Genomic DNA, 10000 nt, shown 5'->3' on the forward strand with positions numbered 1-10000 from the left:
GGGAGTGAGATCTCTGGGTCTCTCCTGGTTCTCTCTGTAGGCATCCTTGAGTGTGTGGACACCATGCACCTGGCCTATCTTTCACTTGGCATGAGTTATGTGTCAGCTTGTCTATACAAGATTCTGTGCAGAGACCTCAAACAAAAGCTGGCCACTGACCCTTCCCAGAAGGTGGTCATGTGCAGCTCTGGGGGCCAGAAGACTTTTCACAATCCATGGAAGGTTTGAGGGAATTAATCCCTAAGTCTCTGCCCAATGTGTTTTCCCTGCATCCTTTCCATCGAGGCCTCACACACAAGCACGACAGACCTTTGAGTACCTTATCTACTTCTGGACCTCCTGCCAGCAGGTGGGCTCCACATGGAGGACTTGGGACCGTGAGTTTGGGTTGACTCAGACAATTCATGATGATGGGCAAGGACCCTCTGGCAACACAGAAGGTTGGCCTTTTGACATCAACAAAACAGCCTAGGGATCTGACTAAGCTTGTGATTGGAAGTAGATAGGTTGTCTTTTTTTTTTTTTTATATATATATACAACCTGGAAGGAGTTAAAAGAAATGGAGGATGCTGGAGAGATGGCTTAGAGGCTAAGCTCTTCCAGAGGACTCAATTTGAGTCTCAGCACCCACAGAAGCTCACAAAGTCTAATTCCTGTTCTGGAAGACCCAGTGCCCTCTTCTGGCCTCTGCAGGCACAAAGCATCCAAGTGAGACCCAGAAAAAACACACACAGAAAATCAAACGAAAACACACAGTGGAGTTACTAGAACTCTTCTCATCCGCCCATTCCAATGCTTTTGGAAGACCTTTAAAAACAAAGGGCCCAGTTACCACAGGAGCAGGAGGACGCGCACAGTCCTACAGCTGTATTCGGGGGTTAGGAAGAAGCGCCCATTCTGTACACCACTGCTGTGTCACTGGGGGAAATCACCCCTGCTTTATCTACTGGCAGTCAGTAGCAGTGTCTAATGGTTCTAGTTGCTTTGTGTGGACATGTGACAGTTCAGTATGGCCTTATGGGCATAAAACATTTGGTGATCAAACTCTGGGCTTATGAACCATAAAAACATTTAAATGACTTCATGTCTGTAGGACGTTGGCAAAGAATTCTGGGAGAAGGTGGGAGTAGGGTGTGGGGGGGAAATATAAGCATCAGTTTAAAGGGTGAAAGGAAGGATGCAAAATATTGACAGTTAAAGAAGTGGTTAAAAATTGCCGGGCAAATTCAGATTCTATAGGATCAGGTCATGACTCTTTGTCCCACTGAAAATGTTTGGCCCAGTTTTTTTTTTTTTTTTTTTTTTTTTTTTCTGTTTGGTGCCTCAGTTAGAACCCAGGCAGTGTGCATGCTGGCTAGGCAAGTTCTCTCCCACTGAGGCACACTCCAGGCCTGTTCAGCTCTTTCTTCAGAAAAAGAAACCTGTATGAGGAGACTCTAATGCAGTGGTTCTCAACCTGTGGGTCAAATTGACATTTTCATAGGCAACACATATCAGATATCTTGCATATCAGATATCTGCACTACAATTCATAACAGTAGCAAAATTAAAGTTATGAAGTAGCAACAAAAATAATTTTATGATCAGGATCACCACAACAAGAGGAACTGTATTAAAGGGTCTCAGTATAGGAAGGCTGAGAAATACTGCTCAAACACATGATTTGTGACATATTGACTCAGTTTATATCTAAATGGGGTGTGTCTGGGCGAGTAGCCTTGGCTGGCCTGGTAGTCACTATTTAGACCAGGCTGGCCCTGAACTCATAGAGGTCGACCTGCTTCTGTCCCTGCCTCCAACACTGGGATTAAAGGTGTGCACCATCGCACCTGGCTGACTTTTCTTTTTCTGGCTACCAAAGTGACCCTTAAATATTTGATGTTTTGCCTGCATGTATGTGTGTGTGAGCGTGCTGATTCCCTAGAACTGGAGTTACAGCCAGTTGTGAGCTGCCATGTGGGTGTTGGGAATTGAACCTGGGTCCTCTGAAAGAGCAGTCGGTGCTCTTAACTGCTCAGCCATCTCTCCGGACCCTCCTTAAATATTTGACAACTGTACTTGTTAGACACAAACTTGCTTTGTGTGCTATGAGGGCTGAGGTTAAAGCAGGCCCCCCGGACACAGAACTGGCGCCTGGCTCTGCCTTTGTGTATTGCCTACATGTCCTGTTATGAGAGAGCAGAACTCCATCCTGTAACCACAGCCTGGAAGTCTCTGGCATTGTCTTGGGACAGACGCCGTAGCAGATGAGTGTCCACTTGGCCTGTCACTTTTGTGCTGAAGGAGATCCATTGCAGGGTATTACCCTGTTCTGCTGGGACCAGAGAAAAGCCAGGTTTTAGAAGGCCAAGTGCTATAGAAAAACTGCAAGACCCTCTTTCATGGCAGCATAGACGTTAGGGGCAAGGTGGCTTGCCCCTAACGTTTAGAAATAGGGTCTAAACGTTAATTGTTTAGAGATAGGGTCACATGTAGCTCAGGTTGGCCTCAACTTATTATGTACCCGAAAATGAACTACTTTCTGATCTTCCTGCCCCAATCCCCCCTCCCCCAAGTGCTAGGATTTCAAGTATAATCCCATGCCCAGTCTATCTGGTGCTGGGGATCAAACTTGGGGTTCTGCGCATGATAGGCAAGCACACCAAGCTACATCTCCAGCTCACAAGGTGGCTCTTGAACCCCTTTCTCCCTGTTTCCCCTCTTCACTTCTCCTTCCTTCCTATCCTTGCCTGGAGGGGTTGGGAGAGAAGAACCCCTCACTAGCTGTGTCCTGTGGATCTTTACCCTTCTGCTGTGGCCTTGGGCGCTGTTCATCAATCATGTCTTCTGATCTCTCCTACCCTTTATTAGCAGGTATCTCCTAGAAGGGGAGTCGGGCAGACCTCAGGTCCTGCAGGGCACCAGTCTAGCTCTGTAGCACTGCCCAGAGGCCCTTTGTAACTGTGTGTTCCTTGACATCCCTCTTTCTGGGCTGTTTTGTATCTGGTGGGTGGTACCCAGTACTGGGTAGGGAAAATTGGTCTAGACTCATGGTATGCTCAGAGGGACAGAGAGACAACTGCCAGATGCCAACTTGGATGGTTCTAATCTTTACAAAAAACAATTGGCAGGGTTTTGGATGCAGCTCAGTGGTAGAACATTTTCTTAGCATGTGCAGCAAACAAATACAACAACAAATAGCCCTGAAATCAACCAAACGACCCTGGAATAGATTGCATAAAATGTGGGGAAGGAGAAAATCTTGTCTTCTATGTGGGACCTGGGGAGCCTGAGTGGACTCCAGAGCTCTGCTGGCTTTCAGGGTACCATAGATGGGCAGGATGGGGTGTCCACAGGCACAGCCCATGTGATGTCACCAGCCCATTCATTTTTTTTTTCCAGAGGCCTGTGAACAGACTGTGATCCCAGCTCTCCCCCACGTGGGGCCCGTCACCAGCATCTACCTTGCATGCCTGTCTAGGTGAATGCCAGAACCAGTAGCAGACAGATGTGGCTCTGTTGGTGTTCTCCATCTCCAAGTGGTTAGAAGCCTCAGACACATGAGTAGTCTTTGGTGTTCATGATAATGACATTCTTAAGGAAACAGCTTTTAAATAATTTAGTCACATCTGTCAACACCCCACAGGCTCTGTTTGGAGATATGATTTTCTAAAGGAGGGGGAAAAGCCAAGTACTCCAGGGGAGGGGGAGCTGGGGATGATGGCGAGGGAGAGGACCTGGCATAGCTCATGACATGTGCTGAAAAGCTGCTGGCTGTAGGGCCCCTGACCAGAAGAGACTAGTCTAGATGGCTAGGGGGATGAGCACAGAGCATTTGGCTGTTAAGTGTCGCTCTGTGGGCTTCTGAAAGGCTCCTCATTGTGCAGAGCTGATGAGGTTATCTGTGGTTAGTCTCCATCGCTGTGTACCTTTACTGCTCCTGGAACCTTTCCAGGGCTTGTTACTATTTTTAAATCTCTTTTTCTCTCTCTGTATGTTTGTCTGAGAATATGAGCACATGAGTATCAGCTTTTTCCAGAGATTTTCTAATTACGGAAGGAAGTGATTACTCTGAACCCTACCTGGGCCCTGAGGCTGGTCCATGATGATCAGTTTTCTTGCCTGCATGGCAAGAGTGAAGCTCCTTACTGACTGCCATTCAAATCCAGTGGGTCCTGGGCCACACCAGGAAGATTTCAACCATGACCTGGGTACCTGGGGAATGGCAACCCTGCCTCAGCACTCATAGGCTGGTGTGGATCCTAGACATTTCCAGGGACACCACGGACCCTCAGCTGAGTAATGTTTTTCCTCATGATCATTTATTTAGCCAGTACTAGCTGCTAGAGGGGCCCACTGGACCCACAGAGCCTGATTCCAAGCCCTGTAGTGTGTGTGTGTGTGTGTGTGTGTGTGTGTGTGTGTGTGTGTGGTGGTCAGGGGGATGTTGGGATCGACTGTCTCATGAACCTTGGCTTCCACTCTCCCGAGCCTCAGAAAGATTTAAGAGGAACAGTGCTTACTTCTCTTATCCGTTGTGTTATGCACAGTAACAGTGGGTACGCCAGGGCCTGGGTCCGGAGAGCAAAGAGACCGAAGGAGAAAAAACAGAACAATAAAAAGGTCATTAGTGTAGAACAAAAGAAGACAATAAGCTTTCTTTATGACATGAGGACTGTCTGGGTCTACAGGGTAATACAGCCAGAAGAGACACGGTGCTCTATTATCTCAGCCAGGTTAATTCCCAGGATCCCTGTTGATGGTACAGATGATGGCTACAGTTGGGTATTTGACAGGTGTGGGAGATACTTTTGCTACACAAAAGTGAGGACCTCAGTTCGGATCCCTGGAGCCCACAAGAAGGCCTGGTGGGCTTGGCATCCTGCCTGCAATTCCAGCCTCAGAGAGCAGACACAGAGGATCCCCAGCACAAGTTGACTAGTGAGATGAGTAATACTGGCACAGTGTGGGTTTGACTGAGCGTCTCTGCCTCAATGAACAAGGAGGGGAAGCAAGTGAGGATGATTCCCGACACCAACCTCAGGCACCTCTGTGTATGTGCACACACACGCGCAACAAACACAGATGCAAACGTGCACACGCATATGAAAATGAGAAGTTTTAACAAATGATTCTATGATGGTTCCTCTTGCAGGGTATCCAATCTGCACTATGCTTGTTAGCATCTGAATCAAGTCTCTGGCTTTTCTCTGCGTAGCTTCAATACTTTGAACAAGACACCAGGATCCTGGAAACACCGGATTCCCACAGACGCTGCTGATCACTCCTGTACACGTTCCCATCACATGGTGTAAACCACCATTTTACAAGGTATCCCATTTGGATTAAAGGCCTGTAACCCCCCTCTCACTGATAGGCCACAGTCCCACAATCCTTGCTGCAATCAGTATACATTACTCAAGCCTCAAGCTTGAAAAGATGGCCTCCCAAACCCTGGAAGGAAGCCACCATAGTCTCTGACCTCCTGTCATGCTTTTGTAAACTCCTCAGTGTGTGTGGAGTGGTTTTTGAATGTGTGAACCTGTTCACTGAGCCCCTTCAGCTGGAAGCTTCCCAGGACAGCAGGCCTGCTCAGGCCTCAGCAGTTAGGGGGAAGCTCCCAGGACAGCAGCCCTGGCTCAGCCACCCATGGGATCACTGCTCTGGTGCCTGCAGCAGAAGCAGGGGCTGGAAAGAAAGCTTTCTCAACTATTTTTGCTTGGTGGATGAATATTTAGCTGGTAGGCTGGGGACCTTTTCTAACACCGTCTTGCCTCTGTTGCTTTCTGCATTCTTGTGCCTGCTGCAGGGCCTAGGGAAGGTTGAGCTGTCCCTAGGGGCCACTTGCTCTCCCCAGCCCCAGATATCAGCATGGCTGGTCTTTCTCTTTAGCTACTCAGTCTGAAAGAGCACCCATCCTTGACCACAGGGCTGGTCACTCACTCCCTTGCCTTCTATATTAGGGTACCATGGCACAGGCTGTGATGTCATGGCCTTGGACATTACTGGCATGCTGGTTCTTGTCCCTTATATGCAGCACTAGGACACAGCTCCACGATGATGGACAAGAGCTTGTCTCGTTCAGTGCTGCCATTTCCAGCGTCTAGAAGCATCTGCAGAATGAGGTGGAGAGAGTAACATGGAACACTGAGGAGGAGGATGCCTCCTTTTGGACTTGTAGGGATTGAGTAGAGATAAAAGGAGAAAAGAACAAACGTGAGGTGTGTGGTCAGAGCGATCTGGAGGATAGCACGGCCAGGGTGGCCACCTATGCTTGGCTGGGGACTGGGGTGCTTGGAACTTGTGTGTGTGTGTGTGTGTGTGTGTGTGTGTGTGTGTGTGTGACATCAATGTTACTGGATGCATACTTTGGTATAGCAAGGCTGGCTTGGCATCCATGCTGTCACTGTCAGAACTCCCTGCCTACTTCCAGGGTCCATGTGACAAATGGCTAAGTTGAGGTTCAGGGATCTGCCATGAGTCCCAGCGTGCCTTTGAGACCTCATGCAAGATCAGGAGAATTGACCTAAGAAGGATGTTCTGTGTTGATAGAGAGTCAGGCTCAGCCAGAGTGCTCTGGAGTGTCCTTCTGGGCTAGAATCACAGACTGAGGTCAGAGCAGAAACTGACTGTCCTGAAACTGATCTTGATATCACTCAGGGCACATGGTGAGGGTCCTGGAGGCCCAGCACCTCTTCCTCACCCCCCCTTTTTTTCTCTTTTGAGATAGGGTTTCTCTGTGTAGCCTTGGCTATCTTGAACTTGCTTTGTAGACCAGGCTGGCCTTGAACTCATAGTGATCCACCTGCCTCTGCCCCCCAAGTGCTGGGATCACAGGCGTGTGCCATCATGTCCAGCTGCAGCACCTCCCTTTTAAGGCACATTTTTATTATAAAAAATAATGTTCGCTGTAATAATCCTACACTTCTATATGTCATCATATTTACCACAGTTGTCCTTTCTTACTGCTTTCCTTTTAAGTTTCTTTTCTCTTCCATTATAGTCTTTCTACTTTTGTGTCTCAAAGACATCTAGAATGGGGCTGGAGAGATGGCTCAGTAGTCAAAAGTGTGTACTGCTTTGCTGAGGGTCTGAGCTTGGTTCCCAGTACCAGATGGGTAGGCCACGATGGCTTCTCACTCTAGCTCCAGCAGATCTGATGCCTCTGACCTCTGTGCATACCCCCCCCCCACATGTATATAATTAAAGATTAAAACCAGCTAGGAGGTGGCAGGAGGATGTTTTGGAGAAGTAGGAGGGGGAGTTGGGGATGGGTATGTAAGCAAGACAAGACACGTTGCATACAAATTTAAAATTGTCAAAGAATAAATAAAAAAATAAGATTTTATTTGTACTTATTTTGTCTATGAGAGATTTTGTCTACGAGAGAAAATGTGTGGTACTTGTCTTTCTGATTCTGGTTTATGGTGCTTAACATGATGACCTCAGATTGGTCCTTTGTGTGTGTGTGTGTGTGTGTGTGTGTGCGAAAATGATGGACTTCCCTTTTTCCTAATGGCTGGATAATACGTCCCTGTCTTATATATGTTGCATTCTCTTATCTATTCACCTATGGGTGTGTCCCTTGGCTGATGACTTGGCTACTGTGAATAAACCTGTGACAAATACAGGTAACTCTGGGAGTATTCCGACTTTGCTTCCTTCTTCTAGGACTGTCACACAGTCCTGGACCCTCCACACTGATTTCCACAGTGACTGTTTTACAGTTCTTGGGACCCTTCTCCCTCCATGCTATGTCCCTTCCATATCCAGTCAGAGACAGGCTGGTCAGGAAAGAAAAATGAAGCGAATTTCCAAGAAACAATGACAATTTTTGCACTATAACTGTGTCTCTGTGGTATTTAGGATACACTGACAAAAATTACTTGTTGTTTGCCCACAGCTCACACATGGCCATGAAGCTGGTACTTTCATTCGCTAACTCTGGCACCTCCTACCTAAAGGGGAGAAGCCACTGGAGCATGTGCCTGACAGGCAGGTGAGCACCGTCTGCAGAATCGCACTAGTGAGGCACACTGCGTATTCTTGTTCTGCAATCCCTTCCCCGGGGAGCCCGTGTGGAGAGCAAGGCAGTCATTGAGAGATAAAGAGCCTACATCTGTTTGCCACACACATTTCACAGACAGAAAATTTGCAAACATAGCATGTCCACACTTATTAATAATGTAAACAATTATTACTTATTCAGTGCCTACTATGTAAGAGGCACCCTGGTAACTCTCTCCTGTGAATAATTTCAAGTCCAATCTTCACAGCGCTTCAGACAGTTTACAGACAAGAACAGTGGCGGAACAGGCTTTAAGTATTCTCATTCATGCAGCAAGGAAGTCACAGAGATTGGATGAGGCGTCATTTTCTAATAAGCTGACTTAATACATGTCTCTAAGCAAAAATCCAAATAGTAAAGAAAGGGACTAAGTGACAGGAAGGAAGGAAGGACCCACTTCATCCCCTCCTCTTAAACACTGAACCATCTCTGCAACCTAAAACCTTCTGGATATCCTAGTGTATGTCTGTATATATGCAGTCACATTTACATTTAAGCATGAAAAAACTTCTATTACAAAAAGGTGCAAAGAAAAATCACATGCAAATTTAACCAAATATTTTAAAGGTTTTATCTATATATATACAAACACACACACACACACATTGTATATTGAGTCCAGGTCTCACTATATAGTTAGACCTGGCTGTCCTGGAACTAGCTTTGTAGGCCAGACTAGCCTTGAAATCACAAAGATCTTTCTGCCTCTGCCTCTTGATTATTGGGACTAAGATACGCATCATCACATCTGGATTATTACACACACACACACACACACACACACACACACACACACACACACACACTATGCTTTTTTCTGTGTGTTTATGAGTGTTTTGCTTGTATGTATGCCTTTGCACCATGTGCGTGTAATGCCTGCAGAGGCAGAACAGAGTGTCAGGTCATCTCGAACTGGATTTAAAGACAATTGTGAAGCTCCATGTTGGTGCTGAGAATTGACCCTGGGTCCCCTGGAAAAACAACTAATGCTCCTAACTGCGGAGGCATCTCTCAAGCCAGTGTTATTGTTTTGTTGTTTATTGAGACAGGATTTCTTGAGGTAGTCCCCTGCTAACTTGGAACTCACTATGTAGACAGGACTAGCCTCTGTCTCTCAGGTGCTCGGATTAAAGGTGTGTGACACCAAGCCCAGCTTCATTTTTATTATTTTTACTTATGGGTAGATATATTTTTACTTATGGTAGATATGTGTCTGTATGTGCACATGAATACAGGTGCCTGGGATGGCCAGAGGCATCAGATCCCTTAGAGCTAAAGTTACAGACATTGCCTGTATAGGTGCTGGGAAGCAAACTCAGGTTCTCTTGAAAAAAAACTGCAAGCGCTCTTAACCACTGAGCCATCTCTACAGCCCAAATGTTTTAAATGTACAGACAAAAATATTTGCATGTATGCCTATAATGTCACAAAATCTTAACAGCACACTAGCCTTGTCCTGCTTGCTTAGAACATGAGACAACAGATGCCTTTGTGGTTTTCTGCATACCCTTCTCTTATTACCACGAAATGCTCAGTGTTACAACCCAGGGAAGGGCTGCAAAGATGCTTGTCTAGTAACTTGCTGGTGCACAAGCTTGAGGACCTGAGCTGTGGTACCTAAGAGCCATGTAAAAGGTGGGTGTGGCAGCAGTGCCTGTAATCCCCGCACCATGGAGCCGGATGCAGAAACATCCTGGAAGCTTGCAATCTAGCCAATTAGTGAGCTCCAGGTTGTATGGCTCCAGGTTCTAAGAGAGACCTTGTTTTAAAAGATTAAGGTAAAAAACAATCAAGGAAAATATACAGCATTGACCTCTGACCTTCACATGTACATGACACACACCAAACAGATACAGAACATTAAAAAAAACCCCGACTCTCCAAGCATCTGAGTAATTCCTTCCCTCCTTCCTTCCTTCCTTCCTTCCTTCCTTCCTTCCTTCCTTCCTTCC

The 10000-nt window shown here is 46.6% G+C and overlaps 1 protein-coding gene across 3 annotated transcripts in view; it reads right to left on the bottom strand.

The window, feature by feature from the left end:
• Positions 1–10000, bottom strand: part of Dpp6 (dipeptidyl peptidase like 6) — a 749167-nt gene that overhangs the window by 21273 nt on the left and 717894 nt on the right. For all 3 annotated transcript variants that reach the window (XM_055612951.1, XM_055612949.1, XM_055612950.1), the window contains exon 17: positions 4504–4551. In XM_055612951.1, the coding sequence (XP_055468926.1) occupies positions 4504–4551 (48 nt within the window). The remainder of the gene's footprint in view (positions 1–4503; positions 4552–10000) is intronic.

Source organism: Psammomys obesus, unplaced genomic scaffold (assembly GCF_907164565.1).
Source record: "Psammomys obesus unplaced genomic scaffold, mPsaObe1.curated_primary_1811, whole genome shotgun sequence".
In the NCBI taxonomy this organism is placed as follows: Eukaryota; Metazoa; Chordata; class Mammalia; order Rodentia; family Muridae; genus Psammomys; species Psammomys obesus.